The sequence below is a fragment of the Vicugna pacos genome, chromosome 5, assembly GCF_048564905.1.
Source record: "Vicugna pacos chromosome 5, VicPac4, whole genome shotgun sequence".
In the NCBI taxonomy this organism is placed as follows: domain Eukaryota; kingdom Metazoa; phylum Chordata; class Mammalia; order Artiodactyla; family Camelidae; genus Vicugna; species Vicugna pacos.
This window is the reverse complement of record NC_132991.1, coordinates 65,423,114-65,446,148: the sequence shown is the minus strand read 5'-3', so window position 1 is coordinate 65,446,148 and position 23,035 is coordinate 65,423,114. Positions and strand designations below refer to the sequence as shown.

At 42.0% G+C, this 23,035-nt stretch overlaps 1 protein-coding gene and 1 non-coding gene across 4 annotated transcripts; both read right to left on the bottom strand.

The window, feature by feature from the left end:
• Positions 1-238: 238 nt before the first annotated feature.
• On the bottom strand, positions 239-23,022 carry MDH1B (malate dehydrogenase 1B). Of its 3 annotated transcripts, none has more exons than XM_072961385.1 (13): positions 22,942-23,022; positions 20,926-21,038; positions 17,437-17,571; positions 17,091-17,233; positions 15,029-15,525; positions 11,718-11,859; positions 10,184-10,347; positions 7,738-7,877; positions 7,391-7,442; positions 4,844-4,924; positions 2,758-2,826; positions 1,856-1,921; positions 239-1,034 (listed from the first exon to the last, which is right to left on the bottom strand). In XM_072961385.1, the coding sequence occupies exons 1-13, from the start codon at positions 22,961-22,963 to the stop codon at positions 1,006-1,008; spliced, it is 1,653 nt and encodes a 550-aa protein (XP_072817486.1). In that variant the 5' UTR covers positions 22,964-23,022; the 3' UTR covers positions 239-1,005. The 3 variants fall into 3 exon arrangements, with proteins under 3 accessions (XP_072817486.1, XP_072817485.1, XP_072817487.1); XM_072961384.1 differs by lacking the exon at positions 22,942-23,022 and adding an exon at positions 22,442-22,585; XM_072961386.1 differs by lacking the exons at positions 2,758-2,826; positions 22,942-23,022 and adding an exon at positions 22,442-22,532.
• TRNAG-ACC (transfer RNA glycine (anticodon ACC)) lies at positions 10,066-10,136 on the bottom strand. The gene has a single exon. It is a non-coding gene; the product is annotated as a tRNA-Gly (tRNA).
• Positions 23,023-23,035: the final 13 nt, after the last annotated feature.

Genomic DNA, 23,035 nt, shown 5'->3' with positions numbered 1-23,035 from the left:
CACTGGAAGTGAGAGTATTAAAGATACGAAAGCCAGTACAGGTTTTTGAACTGAGAGGGAGAACTGTCTAAATTATCTAAATATATTTCTTATTCATTCCCCCAAAACAAATAACAGTAACACATTGAGAGATATTTCTCTATCAAGTTATGTAGCTTTTGGCTACAAGTATATACAGCCATAGACATAAGGATGTATTTGTTGGTTACAAGTAATAGAAACCACAACTCACAAGGGCTTAAATTAAAAAGTTATTTGTTATTTATTTGACAGAAATTCTGAAGTTGATTATTTGTTATTTACTTGACAGAAATTCTGAACCTATTCCATCTAGGCTAAAATAAAAGTATGATCTAATATAATGGTACTTACACCAAGCACCTCCAAGGGGAAACAATACACAGCCCTGTCCTGAGAAAGGGGTGAGTCTGACCAGCGCTGACGACCTCAGACGCAGAACTTCACGGCCTTCTCTTGTTCGCTACCATTACCATCATTCAGACACCAACTTACTCTTCCATTTTTCTTAGTTTTTTTTTTTTGAGAGAGCAAGAGAAAACTCTGATTGGTTCTCCTTGAGTCAAGTGTGCCCATTTTGGTCCAATCAATGGAGGCCAAGGTGGTAAGGACACACGAGCAAGCATGGCCACCTAGGGCTATGTCTCAGGTATGACTTACAGGAGGAACAGGTTCTTTCAGAAGGATGTATGGGTGAGGATGCAATGACTGACAATTCTATTTTAGTGCAGTTTTTGAAAAAACAGCAGTTGATACCAAACTATTTATAGGAAGTGCAATAATAAGCGAAAATATACATGGATACAGGCAACACAAAATGACTAACTATTTGCATGTGTGCTGTCGCTGTTATTTAATTGTCTAGATAATATTATCTCAGACTAAAGTAAATCTTTCAAATTACTCTTCTGTAAATATAGATATTCATGAGTCTTTCCATATTTATTACACTACCAAATAATTTTGTAGTTGGTCTCATTTGGTCTGTTACTCTCCCACACTTTTGCCTTCAGAATCTGTAAAAGGAAGAAAATGGAAGGATATAACCAAATTAAAAATACATTAATAACTTATGTTTTGATTGGCTTTTCTTTGGCCACCTTCTTCCCTCTCTTTACGGGATTCCTGTATTCAATCAGCTGAGGGAGTGTATGTGTGAGAGGGCTTCTGTGAGGGAAATCAAACCACAAGATCATCATTAGATACTTTCATACAGCAGAGCTAAATTCTAACCACTTTCCTGACCTTAGTCTATTTGATGCACAGTCTCTCTTGGCTCCTTTGCTTCTCGTTCTGAATTCTGTTTGCAGCTGTATTGTCCGTTCCATTTCCTCTTTTGGCCCTGCTTCTCCTCTGTGCACCCATTCTAATTCCCCATGGCTAGCCCCACTCCAAAGCCCATCGCACTGTACATTTTCAGAATGGATGGTGCCATAGATTTGTTCATTTCATCAGACATTTAAATAAAAGTGTGAAGCTGTGGGTGAATATCCTGACTGATCAACCACAAAGAAATCTACATCTGCTTTGTCTTCATAAAATATTGTGACAATTCAGTTACATAGTTTGAAAATCTGGACTTTCAGATTATATTTGCATCCATTTCCTTAGTTACTCGTCCCGAGGAAAGGATTTGGTTGTCCCCATCATAGCCCTGGTTATAAAAGTCAGAAGCTAGGCTCTAGAGAGTCAGCAAACAAGGCTGCGTTTCTGGGGATATGGGAGCTGGGAGAGTCTGAAAAAAAACTGTATCACAGAGACACTTGACCTCTTCTACCTAGTTCCATTTATAAAAGAAAAGACCACTTTTTAATGTTGACGTCTGTCTACCACCTACCATTTGTGTGTTCTTGACTGTGTGACTTTTCAGAGCTGGTCTGAGGAATCAGATCTAAAAAATCCCCTGCAGTAAATAGAGAATGAAAAGAGTTTTTAGTATTTAAAGTGCACTGATTTTTTTGCAATAAATCTCGTTTTCTCCAATCTTTTTTCTTCTACTCCAAGTTTCTCTGACTGCCTTGAGCTCTTTGAAAGATACAGGCTGCCACATCACTTTTATATGGAGTCTCAAACCAGTGTAGCATCTTTCTACCAACCTCCCTATGAAACCTTCGTCCCCACAAAATAAATCGCTGGTAGTGTTTCAGTGTTTGCCAGTTCCCTCCAGTAGAAAGAGTTTCAGGTAAAGAAGTAGTAAAGACAGAAACAGACTAGATACATTATTACCATTTTCTGGATACACAACTTGTATAGGCAGATTTAGAAAATATGCAAGCTCTACACAAATACCTACCATATACATATGTTTGTATGTATGAAAATGCCCAATTTCCCCTGTTAAAGAGAATTCTAACTTGGCCTTCTTGGTTTCCTCCTTTCACCCACCTTCTGGGGAGGATCCTGACTTGCTGCACCAGCTATTTTGAGCTACTTTGTAAGGAAGAATTGAGACGAGGTGGGAAGGATGAGCTATGAGGGGCAACAGCTGAGGTTAGAGTATTTGGGGAGAGTTTACGATAAGTATGACACGGAAGAAGTTTCAGTATTTAAAAAACATATTTTGCTGCCATCTTTTACCCCTCCTTCTAAGTGTTTATGAATAAAAGAAATGGAGTATTTCAAAATGACTTTGGTTGCTGGATTACGTTCTTTGGACCACAACGTCATTCTCTAAGACTGGACGACATGCGTCGTGACCAACAGCACCGCAGAGATTGCTTTATCCCTCGACTGACTTACCATCTGACATAACTAGATCTTTTTCTTCAACTGGGATTAGACCAGCAAACAGATCTTTATAGTCTGAAACTAAAATTAGATAAACATGGTGGGTTTAGAATATAACTAACAACCTGTGAGATGCTCTACGTGGGTGCTTTTCAAACTCTGTTGACTATAACCCAGTGTTCAAAAAATGCATTTTACATTACAGTCCAGTACATGCATATGTGTGCATATAATGAAACAAAATGTTGCATGAAAAAATACTTACCCCTTTTCTAATCTATTCATACCCTTCTCGTATCTTTTCTACTTACCTTTTTCTTTCTATTCTAGTCTCCTAACTTACCCTTTTATTATCACTTTTATTCCAGTTCAGGGAAAATACTAGTAATTAAGTCCATCTCATGACCCACTGAATTTTTTCCCAACTTCACCATCACTGAAGTTCTTTAAGATGATGAATTAGTTAAGCCTAAGAACCTCATATTTTCATGAACAGCTTACATCGTTCTGATGCAAAGACTTGGGAATACATGCATACTCTACCATTTGGCTTTTCGTCCTCCATCCTGGGAAGCTGCCCGTCAGCTCCTCCGTGGCAGATCTTAGAGCTTTTCTCAGTTCTCTCACAGGGGCCTGCGTGCCCTCCCTCCTTTCTGTGGGTGTTGCTCAACCCCAGCTGGGCCAACTAGGATCACAGTGCTGCCACCAGACACCTAGAGATACTATCTGACTGGGCCTCTTAAGATACGTATTCTGGCTGGAACTGAGTTCACTGCGCTCCTCTGGCCAGTGATGTGGGCTGCCTGCTCATCTTTCCAGAGGGCCAATGGTGAAGCCAGACCAGTTCTCTAAGCCTGACCCCATCTACTTCATGCTTGGTCCAGCCACCCACCAGCCATGTTGCTGAGCTCTTGACCCACCATTCAGTCAAACAACAGCTGGCCTCTGCCGACCATTCATTTCCAGTTTTCCTCATCCTTCTTGGATCCTCTGTTCTAGTCCAGCTGCCCTGCTTTATCATCTTCTGAGTCTAATTTGATGCCACCACAGGTCCATACTTCTGGCCATGCCCCGATCCCCTGACATACCTGCTTTGCCCCTGTTTTTCCTTCTGGTGGGACATCTTTCACAACCTCTTTCCTACCTGCCCCTCCACTGGCATCCCTCCTTTTCACTAAAGTACCCAAGAAATTCCCACTCCTCCTTCTAGACTCAGCTCCCATTTCATCTCTCCCTGAAAGCCTTCCCCGATACTCTCTGTGGCAGGAGACGCCCTACGTGGTCCCGTTATGCCCTGGGCCTCTCTCTGTCACAACACTTCCCTCTCAATATGGTAGTTTTGCTTTGCTTTGCGTTTCCCACACTAGATGGTGAGCACTTGGAGAGCAAGGATGATACCTGACGTATGCTTACGTCCCTAGCGCCACTCAGTTACTTTTGTTGTGATGGTGGTGGTATAAACACACAACATGAAATCTACCTTCTTAACAAAATTTTAAGTGTACAGGACAGAACTATTAACTGTATGCACATTGTCGTACAGCAGATCTCTAGAATTTTTGCATCTTGAGTGACTGAAGTAGCACTGTTTCTGAATAAATAAATCCTCCTTTGATTATCCTTAGCCATCTCAAGTCCCAGCTAGATTTCAAGATGTCATTAAATTTCCTCCTCCATGCATTACAAGGATCTTTTCCTGTCTTGTGAGTTTCTAGATTGCTTACATACTTTCTTTCCTTGTAACTTACCTTGTCCTGTTTTATTGAGCTTTTTAATTCACTGTGTATCTTGGTGTTCACTTTTTCATGTCCTCATGGCTCCTTTCCCCCAGATGTGTTTGTGTGGCCACAGCTCCCTTAACTGTGGACCCCAGTGTCTCTCACAGTGACCACCATATAGAAGTGCTCAATGAATATCTGGAAACATCCTTCAAAGGTTTCAATAGATTTTAACCATCATTTTATTTTTGAGGATAGGATGAGGGTGATGAAAGACTTAACTCCCATTTTATGGCTATTAGATGATCAAATTCCTTTCTTTGAAATTCAATGTTAAGCTTTGGATAAAAAAGGGCATTTTTTTAAGTGATAATACCTACCATCTGAGAATTTTTGATGTTCCTCATTGTCATCTGTGGTGGGTGAGGTGGTCTTTTTATCCTCTTTGGCTAAGTCAGCTTCTAAAAGTCAGGAAATTAAGTATTAAATTAATTGAAAAGATTAAACAAACCTCATATGAGAATTATTTCATTGATATGGTAATAAGCAGAGATCTCCAAAATCTGCAAAGTTCTGATTACTTTTAATACTCTGACCTTGGAACCTCTGAAACAGTGTTTTGGCAAAGTCAAATGGTGACAGAGTCAAGACCAATTGAATGGACATTATAGAATGTAACTAACAACCACTGCTCTCAGCACCCAGCACGTTCCTCAGCCCCACAGCATGGAGCACACCAGCTCCACAGCGTGACTGTGGCTCCGAAGGCCAAGGTCCTCCCCTCCCACCCTGGTTTCATGCCTGCCCCTCCTCCCACCCCACCCCACAACGCCATTCCACAATTGCTCTCATCAAAGTCACAAATGACCTTTGTGTCATACATCCACTGGGTACTTCTTAGGCCCCATTTTCTTTGACCCCCCACCCCACCCGAGCCGGGCAGCATCTGACAGTGTAGACCAATTCTCGTTCCTGAAACACTCTGCCTTTAGGCCTTCCATGACAGGAGATCTCAGGGGCTGTCCTGACTCTCTGGTAGCCCCTTCCTCACAGTCCTCTGTCAGCTCTTCCTGCTCTATGTAACAATTAAAAGTGAAGTCCCCTCAGGCCTTCTCTCTCTCTTCCTCTGGTCTCCATCATACTCACGGCCTCATTTGTATTTACGAGTCAAAAACTTCCAATTGGTAACTGCAGTCCGGGTCTTGCTGAGCTCCAGAAAGTATGCAGTTCTCTACCTGATGTTTCTATTTTAGATATTTCATAGGTATTTCAGAATCAAAATGTAAGGAACTAAACTCACCCTTTCTCTCCTCTGACACTGCACCCTTCCTCTCCCACCTAACACACAGGCATACAGGCACATACACACTCTCTCTCTCTTTCTCAAATGATGATCCTTTACTGTCTTTTCCCATATCACTAAATCCACCCTGTTGCTCAACCAGAAGAAGCCCAAGTCCTCTGGGATTCCCAGAGCCAGTCCGTCATCAAATCGCAATAATTTCACCTCCTAAACATGTCTCAGAATTCTCCAGCCTCTACCCTTAGCTGTAATATCTCCTTCTGTGACACTGTGCTACCCTCCTCATACCAGTCTCTCTGCAGACAGTCTACCCTCATTCCCATCTGTCCACCAAACTAATCACAACCTGATCGGGTCGCTCTCCACCCAGAAGCCTCTGTGACTCTCATCCACCCGCCATGGCTCTGTCTCTCAGGTTCATCTTGTTAGGCTTTGGCCACACAAGCTGCAGTTTTTCAAACACGATATCATCTGCTTTCCTGTCTCAAGTTCTCTTCTCACATCCCCAGGCATAAGCTCCCACAGCATAGCACCCTGTATTTCTCATTCCTGAGACTCCCTATAGCTGCAGTCATTTGTAGAACATATGATCCCTTGATAGACTGTAGGTTCCAAAGGGCAAGAACAGGTCTATCTTATCCACCCCCATGTTTCTAGCTCCTGGTGCTGGCTTAAAATTGCTATCCCGTAAATACGGGTAGAAGGAAGGAACACTGGGCTTTCAACAGGCTAAAGTACTCTGCGTAAGTGAATTTACCTATTTCTGTTTCTATTTCCATATTTCAGATGAGATTTTCTTTAAGGCAAGAGAAAGAAAGATGACAGCACTTCCTTGTGAGTTTATGATTAGAGAAAATACCAAGAAGGAAAATAAGCTTTTTGAAATTTATTTTTTTTTTACATTATCTAAAAGTAGTTGTAGTGTTGTGGGTTGAACCATGTTCCCTAAAAAGACATGTGGAAGCCCTGATCCCCGGTACCAGTAAATGTGACCTTATTTGAAATATCATTTTAGCAGATATAATTAAGTTAAGATGGGGTCGTACTGGATTAAGGTGGGCCCCCAGTGCAATGACTGATGTCCTCATAGAGAGAGAGAGATTTGGAAACATAGACACACATGGAGGGAAGACAGACTTACGAACAGAGGCTGAGCTTGGAATGAAGCAGCTAAAGGTGAAGAATGCCAAGCATTGATACCAGGAGCTAGGAGAGAGAGGCAGGGAAGCATTCTTCCCTAGAGCCTTCAGAGGGAGCATGGCCTCACCGACGTCTTGAGTTAGATCTTGTAGGCACCAGGAACATGAGAAAATACATTTCTGTTGTTCCAAGCCACCCAGTTTGCAGTAATTTGCTATGGCAGCCCTAGGGAACTAATACACATGGCACACACAAACTTTATAAGGTTATGGTGTTTTTAAGATATGATTCCTTCAGCATCCTTATGAGATGTTTTATTTCAAAGGACACACTAAACCTGGCAGTTTATTTTTTCAATGATTTACCTTAAAAGTGGTGAACCATGGATTATTCTTATCTATATTAAATAATGATTCAGTTTGAACAAATATTTTTAATACTCTTTTAACAGCAACCCAATAAAACATCGTATCTAAAAGATTACCTGATTGATATGGCTGAAAACTGATCAGCTCTCCAAGTGCAACAAGTTTCTCCTATGGAAAAATTTTTTAATCAGAGAATTAAATGACCACAATGACTAACTTAATCATTCTTTAATTAAAAAAAACCACTTTGATTCTTAATTTTTAAGTCATCCACAAATGTCTCTAATGTATAGAAATTATATAACCAAATGAGTAGTGTGTTCTGCTGATTTCTTCAAACTTGTATTGTCTCCTTATTGTTCTTAGGAATAAGATGCAAATTGGACCCACAAAGAAACCAAAATGGGGAATTGTTTTAAGGCCATTATCGAAGTCAGTTCCCCTGTAGCTATTCTGACATTACCTGAATTAGATCGCTTGTCATTCTGGTCATTATTTGTTCACTTATTTCAATATCTTTGAGATCCGTAAGAACCACCCACGTTCCATTCTCAAATTTCACAGGCATGGAAAACACGATCCCTTCGGGGATACCAAACTGGCCTGCAGGGAGCAAACACAGAGCAAAGCAAAACAAAAGCATTCAGATAAATTAACCTTCCTGGTAACACTGTAGAAAAGGATAGACATGGTACATGATTTTTAATGATAATGGTGGATCTAAATTTCTGTGAATTCCTCCCCAGGGAAGACTGAAGCATTTACTCAGCAATTATTGACTGAGTGCCTCTCCAAGTCCTGACAACTCCCTGTTCTGGGTGTCTCTCGGAAGGAAGAACCACTTCTTTATCCCTTCTGTTCCTGCTGGGTTCGGACGCCCTGCCTCTACTGCGGGGACTAACACAGCCTTTCTCTCCCATCTCGTCTGGATTCCTTTTGCCTCTGCTTCTTCGGCCTTTCCCTGTTCCCCTAGGAAGCCCCTGAGCACAAGCTGGCCTGTGCTCTTCTCACTACTGCAGTCATGTGGCTACGCCGCGAGGACAGGGAAGGGATAGAGGCGGTGCAGAAGAGTCAGTGATTTCCCAGCCTTTCTCAGTTCCCAGCTTAAGCCTGCTCCAAATAAAAAGACTGATAATGCTTATTACTAACGGAGCAACTTCAGATAAAATTGCCCCTCATTTTTTGTGCCTCAATCAAATAAGAATATTATTCCTGCCATTCTAGTCATCAAAAAAGTTGTCACTAGGGCAAAATATTGAGGATAATCAAGAAACCAGGATCTAAAAGACTTTTCTGGACAGGATGTCCCAAGTTGTCTGTTCACAATGTGTTTTATCTGTCAAGAGCCAGTCTTATGAACGAACAATAGATGAGGGTTTACCTACATGGTACCATTCCAGGGACACAATGATCACTTGCTCCTCACCTCCCTTGCTCCAATATTGCACTATTTATTGATGAATTTCTAAAGAGATTAATTAAACTTTTTATAAGTGAAGATAAAGCTTTAAATGCCTATTTCACTAAAAAAGTAACTGTGATTTGAATTCACACTCTGGGGATGCTCATGCACCTTAATTTCAATTGAACAAGACTCACTGAGTATCTACCCATGAAGGAGCAGCAAGAAGACCCAGCCAAGGCCCTGCCCTCAGGGTGTATGAACTCTAAGGGGGGATATATGCAACTAACCATCCCATCAATAAAGGCGGCTGTAATGTGCTCGCTGAGACAGGAACAGATGCTATGGGAGTGCAGAGGAGAGACAGAGATTAACTCTCTCTTGGGGGATTTTGGGAGATTTCCTTGAGCTGCACCATAGTCACTGAAACAATGGGGAGGATCTTGGTTCCACTAATAATAGAAAGAATACAGGAGGTGGGCCAGACTGGGGAGGAAGACAACAGGTTCAGTTTGATGCGTGTTGGTTTGAAGTGAAGCGTGACATCCAGGTGGCAATGTTTCCCAGGGGAGAGCTCAGCAGCGAGGCCCAGGCCGGAAGCTCTGGGAACACGTGGGCTTGTGCAGGGAGGATGGAAAGCATGGAGGGAAGAGACGCTGTAGCTAGAAACTGCAGAGCACAGGGCATCAGCTATTCTCTCTCTCCTATTTTTCAAAAATGGTAGAAGTGTTCTGAATAGTTTTTAGCAGATGAAAATAGTAAGGATGTAAAAATATATATACAGTACTTGTGGTTCGACAGCCAGTTTTCCACATTCCCGCTGCTGCCTGGTACCCTAAGATCTGGGTCCTGCATGCCCTTTGCATCCTGCCTCCGTGTCTTTGCTCCTGTGGCCGCTGTGCCTGGATGTTCTTCCCAAACCTGTCTGTTAGGTAACCACTACTCAGACTGGAGCGTCACCTCCTTCATGAAGCCTGTCCTGACTCTTCCCGCCGCCTGCCTAAAATTGACCTTGCTATCCCTTCCTCAGTCGGAACACGTGAGGAAAACTTAACAGAACTATTTCATTTGTGTCTGTGGCTCTCCTTCGCTCTGTCGTAGGTTTCCTAAAAGGCAAAGGCCAGGCCTACTCCCTGTATGTGTGCCCAGAGCATGCGCACAAAATACTGTTGCATTTCTGGATGGATAATTGAATGAACGTATGAATGAATGAATGAATATGGAATTGTGAAAATCCAGATAGCTTACAGACCCTGTGAAGAGGTAAGGACAAAAAAGCAGGTGCACAAGGCATACATGGAGGGTTTTTTTAAAATATCCTTTTTGTTTGGTTTGGGGGGGAGGTAATTAGGGTTATTTATTCATTTATTTACTTATTTATTTATTAAATGGAAGTACTGGGGATTGAACCCAGGATCATGCATGGTAAGCACACACTCTACCACTGAGCTATACCCTCCTTTCTGAGGTTTTTAAATATCAGGAGATATGAAAAACCCAGATTTACCTTCACTCAGTACCCCTAAAGACACGATCTCCCCAGGGGGTGAGCCATGGAACCAGTATTTCAATGTAGTGGCTATACTGTGTGCAGCTAAGATGCCTCCAAATTGTCTTCCTGTGGCGGTCAAATTTTTAAGAGTTATCACAAAGTCTCTGTTTACCCACTCACTGTAAGGAGAGAAAGAAACAATTTTACAATGGAGGAAGGGATGGAAATGAAAAAGAATGTTCCCAGGGTCAACAGATCTATGTACAAGAAATCATCTCCACGAGACAGAAATAGGAGCTCCTGTGCCCCTTCTTCAATTCCGTAAAGAGTCAATTGAAAAGTAATGAATACAGCAGAAAGGAGTCCTGAAATTTCAAAGTAAAAACACACCAACATAAATATAGAACACAGAAAAGTGGTCAAAGACCGCAAGAACAAAGACTTTCATCACAAAGAGTTTATTCCATGTAGCTGCTATCTTGGAACCAGTGGGATCCCTCGTTTGAAACAAAATAATATCATGAAATGTTGGAATTATTCACACTGAGAACTAGGGAAACAATTAAGTGTCTATAATCTGAAGTTTAAATTCAGGGAGTGGTCCAGCTGGACCAGGGCAAGCGTTAAACCACTGCCTCTGTTAACCCAGCATGATGCAGCTCGAGACGCTGCCCCTCCCCAGGAGCAACGCAGAGGAACTGCTTCCAAGAGGGTGAATCCAGGGACATGTAATTTCTAGGCATGGATGAAGGTCCTATGCTCTGAGGAAGGGAAGGGAAGGAAGGAGTGATGGAAAGGAAATGCTACAATGGGGAAAGTGCTGCAAAGTTTAGCAAACTGTTTCAAGGGTGCTCCTCCCTCTTCTCCCCCATGCCCTTTCATCATGGTGGTGGTGACTGTGACTGGCACAGTTCTAAGCGCTTTGCCTGTCTTAATCCACTTCATCTTCCCAATGACCCTATAAGGCCCATACTCTGCTACCATTTCCACCTGGCAGATGGAAAACCCGAGGCACAGAGACGTTAAGTAACTTCTGTAAAGTCACACAGCTAATGAGTGGTTATGTGAGAATTCCAACCCAGGTGGTTGGCTCCAGAGACGGTGCCCCTCCTCACGTCTCGATTCTGCCTCTCTTGGGACAGAACACCCAGCGTGGCCTGGGCCTGCTCACATCATAATTCCTCTTTCTTAAAGATGTTTCAACTCATTTTAACTTGGACACATATCTCTGTCTTTATGTTAAATTTGATTCACTTTACATATCCTTGCTTCAGCGATAATGTTAATGGAATATGTGAGCCACTTTAAGGATAATCTGAAATATAAACATTCATAATTCCAAAATCATATAAATTGGGGACAGGGACCACCTAGTTGAAATTCTGTGGAATTCTCTACGTTTCTTCAATTGAGAGCATAAACAAGGATGAGTGTCAACAATGTCAACTTATTTTTGGACACAGATTTCTAAGATGATTTAAAAGACTGTAACAGCTATTACACATTTATTCAATATTGTGAGAATACTTCACTTAAAAAGATACCGTACCTATCAAAAATCAGGCTTAAAAGAGGGTGAGAATAGTCAGGTGGTCCCCAAACAGCACTCTCATATCTGTAAATCTTGGCTTTCCTCAGATCAACATAGTTATTTCCACTAATATTACCCCAAATTATCACATCTTTGATGCCTGTGAAGAGAAGACATTTAAAAATAACATAATAATGAACATTAATATTAAAAAACTGCCTGCAGCCTACTTTCTGTTTGTGTGACTGTTTTATGATTGGTCCGTTTACAAACAAACTGAAAATAGACTTAAGTTTCTGCTCCGTAAAAACGTGCAAATGATGTGGATCACCGCCTTAATCACTCAGGTTTGGCCATTCCGAATAATGCTCACGGATGGTGCGGGCATATGACTGAAATACTGAAATGCTCCCCAAAAGAAACTGCTAATGAAAATTATATGATCACTGCGGTCCTAACTGCACCACTCTGCTTGCCATGAAACTTTTTACCTGGTTTGATTCTGACAAAGAGTCCTCGATTCCAGACTGGAATGGCAATTTGAGCGAGTCACTTGACTCTCTGGGTGGCCTCTGTTTCCTTCAGAATAAGGGTGCTGGAATAAGAGGACCCTGAGGAACATCTTAATCAATGAGGAGTTACTGACTTGGCTTGTAGGTGTGAGGCACTTTTAGATGGGAGGCTCAGAAGAAAATAAATCAGCCCAAATCCTTGCAATATTCTGGGCGTGGAGGGGAGTGGTTGAGAAAACAACTATATACAACATAATATGTACGACAAAGGAAAATATGAGGATGGGGTTAGAGAGAAATGGAGATTGGTATTTAATATAAGTCTAATAATTGTGGATTTTCTAGGAATGTGTCTGAAGTGAAAATCCGAAGTTCTTTATGAACTTATTTATTTGATTAAAAACTAAATTCTCTTATAAGGTCACAGTGTTTTCTATCATGGAGATTAAATTCTTTCCTGCTCTGTATTGCTGTTGGCTTCAAGGAACAGAATATCCTTCTGACTTGGCTTAACTAGTAGGAGTTCACTTTCTTCAGATACCAAATCTAGGTAGGCAGTGACACGGGTGCTTGTTTGACAGCTCAAAGATGTTATTCTATTGGCCTTCCCCTCCTGGTCCTAAAATGGCTGCAGCACCTCCAAGTATCATACTCTTAAAGACTTGTGTTCAAAGGCAGGCAGTAGAGAAAATTTTTTTTCCTATCAGTTTTAAGGCCCTTTATGACTCTAAATGCCTTAAATTATGCCAGAGAAAATTATGGTGGACATCTGCCTTTTTTTTTTTTCCTCCTAGCATCTCTTCTTACTTTTTTTCCTTTAATGGTATACTGGCTTTTCTTTAAATAGCTAGCCTCCCCCAATTTCAGTCCATTTGGTTTGAGTGAGGCTGTCCTCACCCCTCAAATCTATCAATAGACCTAGATCGAGATTCCTGGCCACAGCGATTGATTTGGAGAAGGGCATGTGGTCCAAGCCCAGCCAATGAGATATTAGCCTGCTACTTTTGTACAGAGAATTGAGAGAGAAATCTGTTTCTACTGGGGCAGCTAAGCTATGATGCCGGTGGCCATTTTGCCACTTTTCAGAGAAAGCCTGCCTGAGAATCAGACCCACGCTGAGGAAAGCAGAGCTGAGTGATGGGCCACGAGAGGGCACAAACCAGGCTTGACATCATCATTTGAACCTAGCATCCGGCTATGCCTGAAATAAGAACCCCCTCCTGCTCTCCTCACAAAAAAATCTCTCCATCTGACTTCAGCTGCTGTGAGTGCACTTTTTGCCATTTGCAGAGAAAGAGTCCCAACTAAGCCAATGCACAGGGTTAGGAGTGAATTGAACACAATGGATAGCCTGAAAAGGTTTGCTACCCTCTTGGCGTCTAGAATTTTCCCGGAATGATTCTCCTTGATGGTTTTTCTAGTTCACGTCACATTGTATAACTCAGTCTTTGTCATTGCCAACTTTCTCCTTGGTACTCTACTGACAAATCCACTCTGGCTGCTGTCCCTCTAATGTTTCTCTTTCTGTGTCCCAACTTGGCTCCACTTTCCTTCTTTTTGCTTCTCCTATGCTTATTGACTTTGAATACAGCAGGGCTTTGAATTTATAGTACCACCACACCCACAAAAGAGCAGCTTTCTGGTTGAAAGCCCCTGTCTTCTTTTAAACTTTATACCACTGCCTCTTTTTGACACTTTTATCAGTGTATCATAGATCTTTTGTGAGAAATCAGTATCCATACGTATACATATAAGGTTGATAAGAGATAAATGATTAGGAAATGTTTTCCTTTCCTACTGCATAATTTTGGTATCCATTTGGCTGAGGTAGGCACTGACGCTGGGGTAAGACACTAATGATTTGTATGCAAGAATGCCAGAAGTCATGGTCCTAAGGCTTTGCTGTTAAGAAATGGACGATATAGCTCTTGCTGTAATGTGTTAGGGGCTCACCAAAGTCCTTTATAGCTCTGATTTAGAGCATTCTAGGCTCCCATTTCACTGTCTTCCCAATTTTGCTTGAGGGAATGCCTTGCACTTCCTTGCGTTCTCAACGGACTCTGTTGCAATGGCTCCATCTAAGGGCACAAATAGCTGCCATCTGTCAAATATGACAAATATTTTCAGATACAGCATTCCCCCTTAAACACAACAACCCATTTCCTGAATCGGTCTCATCCTCATATGATTCTGATGTCTACCAGTTCAAAGATTACAAGGAGCAGAAACTGATCAGATACCATAATTCCTTTAACAAGTTTAATATCCTTGCGAATGTTTATCATGTGCCAGGCACTCCTCTAAGCACTTCAGAAATAGTCTCTTTTTGAATCTTCACATCAGGTTTAGGAGATAGGTGCTATTAACACCCTCCTTTTTCAGATGAGGACAGTGAGGCAGAGCAAGGGTAAGTGGTTAGTTACCCCAGGTCACACAGGTGGGAAGTGGAGTGGAGCCACTTGAACAGAGCGCTGAGTATTTTTTTTAAAAACACTGATTACCTTAGTTGACTACTTTCATGGGAAAAAAATGGAATATTAAGTTTCAAATTACTACTTCAGAAATATAAATCTTATTATTTAAAATCTTTGTTAATTTTTATAATTATTTTTACAATGATGGGAAAAATCAGATAGTCATAAAAGCTGGTAAAAAAAAATGTTTGCACAGTAGTGAAATCACACAATCAGAAGTTCTTTGCATCTGTTTCATACTTTCTAGTCCAGATATCCCGAATGGCTTTAGAGGGGACAGTATTTCTAGATGCTCTGAAATCGTGCTGTTTAAAACCAGAAACAGAAACAGGAGCTCACTCACATGAGGGAGTTGTCTTCAGTTTCCTGGCCAGCGTGGCCTTTGCTTGGCCTTCCACCCCCAATGCCACAGCGATAATATTGCGGGAGAAATTTGGGGCATATCTCATAAGTAAGGCCGTTTTGAGATTCACGAAGCTTTTTCCTCCGACAATAATTCTGACGGAATCGTGAGCATTCTTCTCAATCAGGGACCCGTAGAGCTGACACAGAGGAGCCCTGCTTCGGATGCAGTCTTCTAAACTGTACACCTCCCGGTCAGTGCTGTGGTCCAGGACGATGATCACCTGGGCCTGGCGGAAGGCCTCCTCCGCTTGGGTGCAGATGGAGACACTGCAGAGGATGGGCGAGGCCAGGTCCTGAGCCTCTCTCATGAGAATTTTGAGATCTTCTTCTGCCTGCTTATGGTCAAATAGGTTTATGCTAATTTCCGTATGCTTTCCGAACACTTCACCACTTGTCAAGATGGGAATCAGGTTGTAGCAGGCCAGAGAGGATGCGCTAATAGAAATGAAAAGCTGGATTATGAATGGTTACATCTTTTGTTCCTTTTCAGCCTTTATTAAGAATAGACATTTTTCTGCATGTGCATTAACAGGATGATTTAATATCTTAAATAGGCATACACAGCTGCACAGACTTTTTTTAAATGGAGGTACTGGGGATTGAGCCCAGGACCCCGTGCATGCTAAGCATGTGCTCTACCACTGAGCTATGCCTACCTCCATGTACAGACATTTTTAACCCTAGAAATCAAAACTAGGTCAGAAAAATTCTCACTGTTAACTCCTTGCTCTGGCCATCTTAAAACAATCCCAAAGTAAGAAATGTACCTGTTTATAAGGCTTTTCAAATTAAATAGAATACACAGAAAGCAAAACTTAAAAAGAACTGTGTCATATTACTCAAATTACATGTTTACATTTTTTTCTTAAAAAGATAAGGAAATCAGTTTCATTTAACCATAGCTCTTTTCTATATCATACCTTTAGCTACAAAGTAATGACATCTTTTAGAAGGGAATATTTTTTCCAAGTCCTTATAAAGAAGCCTAGGATCAACCCAGGCGAGGTATCATGTATCTGTACCTATGATTCAGCAGGTATCTGAGTGTCCTGTAGCTTGGCTGTCAACTGAGAGCTGTAATGACCCCTGAGGGAGTTCAGAAATGCATCTGGGCATTTTGGGTTTTCAGTGGGTTCAGGGAGGGGTGCAATGGGGGTTTCAAGAGCATCTGTACCATTTTAATCCTTTAAAAATATCTAAAGCAGATGTAATCTTTATTAAATCTGGGTGTTAGGTTCAATCTCAATTATTTTCTGCATTTGAAATATTTCATAATAATAATTTTTCAGATGAGCCTCTACATTAGGATATAGGCATATGTAGTAAGAAGGGCACTGTGAGACACAGGTGGGGAAAGGAAAGGTGGTGGGGCAGTGTAGACAGAGCAAGATGGACAGCAGGAGAGAGAGAGAGTGCAGAGATGGAGAGAAAAAGCAATGACAGGGACTGCGTGTGCCCATGGCTGAGAGTGACCAGGAGTGAAAGTGAGAAGGAGAAAAAGTAAGATGGGGCGAGAGTGTGGGGGGCGAGCTTACTGAGAACGAGTGCATCAGGAAAAGCTAAGGACGAGGACAGCTCTGGCAAGTGGGAAAGAGGCAGAGGGCAACGGTCAGTGAGATGGGGGAGGGGAGGAAACAGGCAAGGGAAAGGGACGGAAGGACAGACAGCAGACGGCCTGAGACACAGAACAAGGGGACGAGAGCTGGAGACAGTGATGCAAAGTAAGTATCTTTGCTATAAAGTTGCTCTTAGATTTAATATGTATGTATATTACATGCATATTGCATACCTATTAATAAATCATTATATAATCTAAAACTCAGGCATGGGACTATATTACAGGATATATATGCATATACATATTTTATGTACACATAATATACATACAAATCTTAAACTTGACATTCGGATATTATTCCATCATGGAATTACTCCACATCATTGTCCTTTCTGAATATAAAATACCCAGTCTCACGAACCCTGGGATTTGACTGTCCCACCTGGTGATCCAGACCTGCAAGGGGCCAATGAGACCTTTCAGGGATTCTTCCTCCAGCTCTTTTTCTATGTGTGTCCCCAGGTTCTCTTGAGCAACCATCGTCATCAGCTCAGTCGTCATGCTAGAGGTGACACCATAATAAAGCTAAATAGTGAGAAGGAAAAAGTCAACAGCAGAGAATAGACAATTAGCCAACAATGGCTAAAATGGAAAGGTTTTGTTTAAAGCTTGAATACAGTAAAAAGAGAGAGCTTAGAGGACACATCAGGAAGTAAAACATTTGAAAAATAAAACGACGTGAAAGAACAATAATGTTTCGAACAGACAAGCCGGCTTAGTTGGCGTACCTGGGCGTACTCCAGGAACTCATTGTATCCTCCCAGAAGCAAACCCTTTCCTCCACGATCCAGCAGCTCTCTCCAGATGATGGGGGAGTTTTTGTGACTCCACTTATTCTTTTCACACAAAGCTTTCAGCCACTCCTATTGAATGATATTCCACAAAAAATCATACATTGGATCTGCCTCAGAATTCAATTCAATACTTTAGAGTTCAAACATTAAAATATTAACTTTTTTTTCACTACCACTGGGTATACAGAATAAAATTTAGATATCTTTAAACTGTGAAATACAAACACAGAAATAGTGAAGAGTTGTTACAAATTAATCAAGTAAACAAGGATAGACTTCAAATTTGCAGACCAATAAAGGTACTGAAAGTTGCTCTCTGCTGAGAAGACCTGAAGTGAAAGTGTCTAGCTTAGAAACAGAATCCAAGTCTTCCAACATAGGAGATGTTTCTGGCTTTAGGGCCATATAAATTTGACATTCCTTTCCAAATATGAAAGTATAGTTTATATGGTTTAGATCAAATTAATAAGCTAAAAGTTATCTAGGGGTTTCTGACAGCATTTATTAGAAAAAGTTTAAATCATTATTATCTGGTAGGTGTGTTTCCAATGACAATATCTGAACAAAGGCAGAGGGCAACACTGCTATGGGTAAAGTACATGGTAACATTATTGTCTTTGATGCAATGAGGCTACCTTACAAATAAAATCTTAGAAATGAATTCCCCTTGTAGATGTTTCCACTGTGGTCCCTCTAATCACAACATAGCCTGACCAGTGGAGTGCTGAGCCTCTGGAGGGAAGGGACTCTACCTCAAAGGACCTTCAGCACCAAGCAGGGCATGTTGATGTCCTAGGAGGAGCTGGGAGAATACGTATAGGATTGGACCCTGAGGTTGCTGAATCAAGAAGGGAACACAAAGTTGGACAAGGGAGAATTTATCAGAAGGCATCACTCTTCTGCTATTCAAGAGCATACATACTGACAAAGACCTCAAAAGATAGAGAGAATATGTTGCTAGGATGGCTCTCCAAAGCTTGCAGGAAGTGATGAAATAAAATGGAAATGTCAGAACCATCATGAGAGACTAAGGAAGACGGGATCAAAAAGCTTAGAAACATGGATATGCCAGAGTAGATATGCTACTCTGGAAGGCTGGAAATAAACTAGTTAACTATTTTCTCCAGAGGGCCCAGAGGACACTACATTCACCAAAGTGATAAGGAATGCATTGGTGAGAGGGCTCTCAGCATCACTGAGAAGCCCAGTGTGGCTGTCCATTCTGGACCATGGCTGTTAAAGGACATGCTGTTATAAAGCTGGACTCCCTGGCAGTTGGGATGATAGAATCCTGAAATAACAGAAGCCAGGGGGCGGTGCCCATCTATTGTGAAAGAAGCACTCAGCAACTGAGCAGTGAGATAACTAAGACAGCTGAAAAGAAATAATAATAAAAATAAAACTTGGATAGCTGAAGGCACAATGGGGACACAAAAATGTCAGACATTATGCAATGGCCCAGGTAAACAAGCTACCACTCACCAAGCTGATCTAGCCATTGCTGCTGCCATTAACAGAGACCAACACTGACCTCCTGTTAACAGCACTATCCCCAGCCTCTTGGTGGCAAATTGATTACATTGGACCCTTCTATCCTGAAAAGAGCAGTGATTCATCTTGATTTGAATCAACATATATTGCCTTTATTGCTTGTAGGACTTTGGTCAGCATCCTGTTCAAAAGGTTACAAAATGTTTAACCTACCAACATGGGATCTTCCATAATCTCACTCTGAACCAAGGAACCCATTTTAAAGTAAAGGATGTGTGGCATTGGGCATGTAACCAGGGGACCCATTGATCCTATCATATATTGTACCACCTAGCAACCTGACAGAGGGATGGAGCAGCCGACTGGAGGTACAGGCACCAGCACTTTGCAAGGATGGGGCATCATCTTTCAGGATGCAATATATACCATAAGTCACTATAGAGTTTTGCCCCAATAAGTAGAATACCTGAATCCAGGAGCCAAGGGTGGAATTAAGAGTGACCCTGCTTACCATCACTTCCAGTGCCCCATGGAGGGAATTTATGGTTCCCCACACTCCCTAACCCTCAACTCTGTGAATTTGGAGGTTCTAAATCCCAGCGTGAGGGGTGCTTCTAACAGGAAGAGTTCCATCAAACTTTAAGCTATGGCTGCCACATGGTCACTTTGAGCTCCTGTGCCAAGAGACCAGTGAGCAAGGAAATTGCCCCCTGTTGATTAGGAGAACATAGGGCAGCTGTTACCCAATGTGGGCAGGAAAGAATGTTTGGCAGCTAGGTGATCCATTGGGGGCATCCTTGGAAATGCCTTGCTCAGTGTTGACAACAAATGGACACATGCAGCAGTCACATCCTGAAAAGGGAATAGAGATGCGGGCCCAGACCCTTAAGGACACAGGTCTAAGTCACTGCACCTAGTAAGTCACCTGGACCAGCAGAGGATGAGGGGAATCTAATACAGGGAGTAGAGAAGAAAGGTGACTCATGTTGGTTACCGTGCTGAAATGATGTACAATGGAGAATATAGTTCATTTGACTAAACTTCCTCTTGCAAAGTTTCCCCAGAGAGAGATGCCAACCAGAATTCTGGAAGAGCTGTTCCTGGATGGTGTGAACTTACTATATGGAGCACGTGGATCCAAAAGGCACAACTGGTGAACTGGAGCAGATCTTGTCACGTGTAGTCTCCAGTCCTCCTTCAGGACCAAGGCACTCATTCCCTCCACCACCAGCTGTATTGGCTGCTGATGGCTCAGTGCTGAGTCTCTCTCCAGATCCTAGCCAAAGGATGTTCCCTTGCCTAAGGTGAAGCCCCTTTCCCAGGGCAGCCCATATCCAACAACTGTTAGCTGTGGAAGCACAAAAGCCCGGCCCCGTTGCCTGTTTTGGGGGTATCTCTGAAGGGCCATCCCAGCTTCAGTGATCCCTGTAGGGCTGGCTGAGCTCTCTGTCGCAGGTGGATGGCAACGCTGCCCAATCCTGCTGCCCTCATTCCTTCCGAGGATGTTCTTCCCAAGAGCACTCCCCCATAAAGGAAACACCTTCTCCCAAATTTCCATCTCAGTCTGTTTCTGGGGAAACAGTCCCCAGTGAAGGGTATATCAAAGAAACAAGTCTTTCATGTCATTAGATATCAATGTTAAGGAGAATTTAAAGTTAATATAAGCTACCTGGATTCTTGGGAGAAAAAAAAACAGCCAAATTTATTCAACTTATTAGTTAGGGCTTCATTCGCTCTACTAGGTACTAGGAAAAAAAATATAAATAGTGCTTTGAGACTGATACGTATGGGTTTATTTCACTAGTATTAAAATACCAATAGTACATGAACATTCATTATTGGAAAGCTATCTGATACATCAGCTAACATTTAATTAAATTAGAAAACATTTTTATGTGTGTGTGAATTCAACAAACTGCAAAGGCTTCTTACCTCCCAAACATGAGGATGTTGTGTAATTTTATGTATCCGAAAATCAGGAAGATTCTTTTGTAAATAATCTGCCACAAGTTCTGCTTTAGCATAATATGGGCAATCTGCTCTACCTAAAAGAGTTCAAATTAGCAATGTTTTCTTTCATCACATGGAAATTATCATTTAGTTACAAGTATTTGTCATATAGTCACAGAATTAATCACATAGTTATATTTTATATAGTTATAAATACCATCATATAAACTTCTAATTTTTATTATACTGGTAAAACAAAACAAATTTCATAGGAGGTGAGAGTCGTAAGTAATAAAATGTGGAAAGGAAAAAAAGACCATTGAAAATGTACTCTCCTCCAGCGCTAACTTCGTCCTCACTTTCTCTAAGACTGCCATGCTACTAATTACACATGAACCACTAATAATGAACCATGCATTAGTAGCTACGCAAGTCAAAATGTGAATGAGGAGTGGTGGTAAAATCACATGTGGATCTGAGGGTTTTGGGAGAAGGAAAAGTGGAGGGAGAGAGAAGAGTTGGGGATAACTTCTATTTTCTGGCTTGGGTAGATGATCCTGATCTTACTAGAGAGAAATCATGGGTAAAAAGTTTTAATTATAGGCGAGAACAGTTAGAAGTATCTGTAGCATATCTAAGTGGATATGACCAGCAGGTAGCTGTACTTCTAAGTTGGAACAGCAGGCTTCATGAATTGGCTTAGGATACAGATTTTGCAGCCATCAACATACAGAGTTAAAGCCACCAAAGTGGATAGGATTGAGTGTCTGATAGGGGGCAGGGGCCAAGTGCAGAACCTTATCTATAGCATTCTTCCCCACTTACTCCCAGTCTAGAGTTCTTCAACTTCATGGTGACTTCTAAGTCATCAACCCCTCTCAACTTCCCCCTGTCTATTAGCCTCCCTGTCTAGTTCGAAACCACTGTTCATGAATTCAAACCACTCTCTGGCTCATGTCTTAAATTATCTTGCCTTACTTTGCTTTTGGCAAATTAGCCTGGTAAAAGTAACCTGTCCTGCCAATGCCGCAAATGCAACATTCTTTGTACATGTGTTTACCACTGTCTTCCCAGAATACAGTCTGTCATGCTCAAAAATATTCGTCTGAATGAATAAAGAAACAAAGGAAATAGGTTTCCAGCCAAATGAGAGATAATTGTGTCAATGCATCAAAGAGGTCAAGTGAGACAAGGACAGGCTTCGGTGAAAGTCATTGGTAACTTTGGTGAAAGGAGGTGAGGCCAGATTGATGGAAGGAGGACCTGGAAACTGAAGAGTAGTCTACTTTGGGGGGTGGGGGGGACTTGCTGAGAAGGAAAGGAGGCAGGTATAATAGCCTATTGCAGTAAAAGCCTCTTCAGTGGTTTTCTGGATGTCAGTCGACATTTCCAACATTTCCCCTCTATTGCTGACAAAGTGGGCTTCCTAAAATGCAAGCCCATTGAGAAACTATCCTGTTTAAAATTTTTCAATGACTCCTCATTGCTTTCAAGATACCGTTCAAACACCTCTGCTTGCATCTGGCTCTTGCTTCCATTCCAGCCCCAGGTACAGTCACTTCCTCCATATTCAGATCCTCCGTGAGGTCATGAGACTTCTAGCTTCTGTGCCTTTATCTGGAATGTCCTGCCTATTCCAAACCGTCACAAATCAGCTCTTGTAACTCCCCAGAGCCCTGTGCACATCTCCCTCACAGCATTAATCACAATATATCAAAATTATTCGTTTACATGCTTCTGTACCCCACAAGACCGAAATCTCCTCTAAGGCAAGGATGTGTCTTCTTCCCCGCCACTGCAGCCCCTGTGTCTGGCAGTGCTTTGCACACACTCACTGCCCTATAAAGGTCTTCGACCGCATAAGAAAGCCTGGGCGGTTCATATAAAGGCTGGAGCTACTAAGACAGAAGCCAGTTAAGAAGATCACTACCAAGTCATAGGAGGTGAGCTGTTGTCGGTGTTTTGAGCAATCTGCGGACGGACGCCGGGATCACTCACCAGCGAGCACGAATTTGGCCATGGTGAAGCCGGGACCCAGAGGCTGGAACCGCGGCTCCACGGTTTCCAGGCAACCACGCCTCTGAGGACGCGG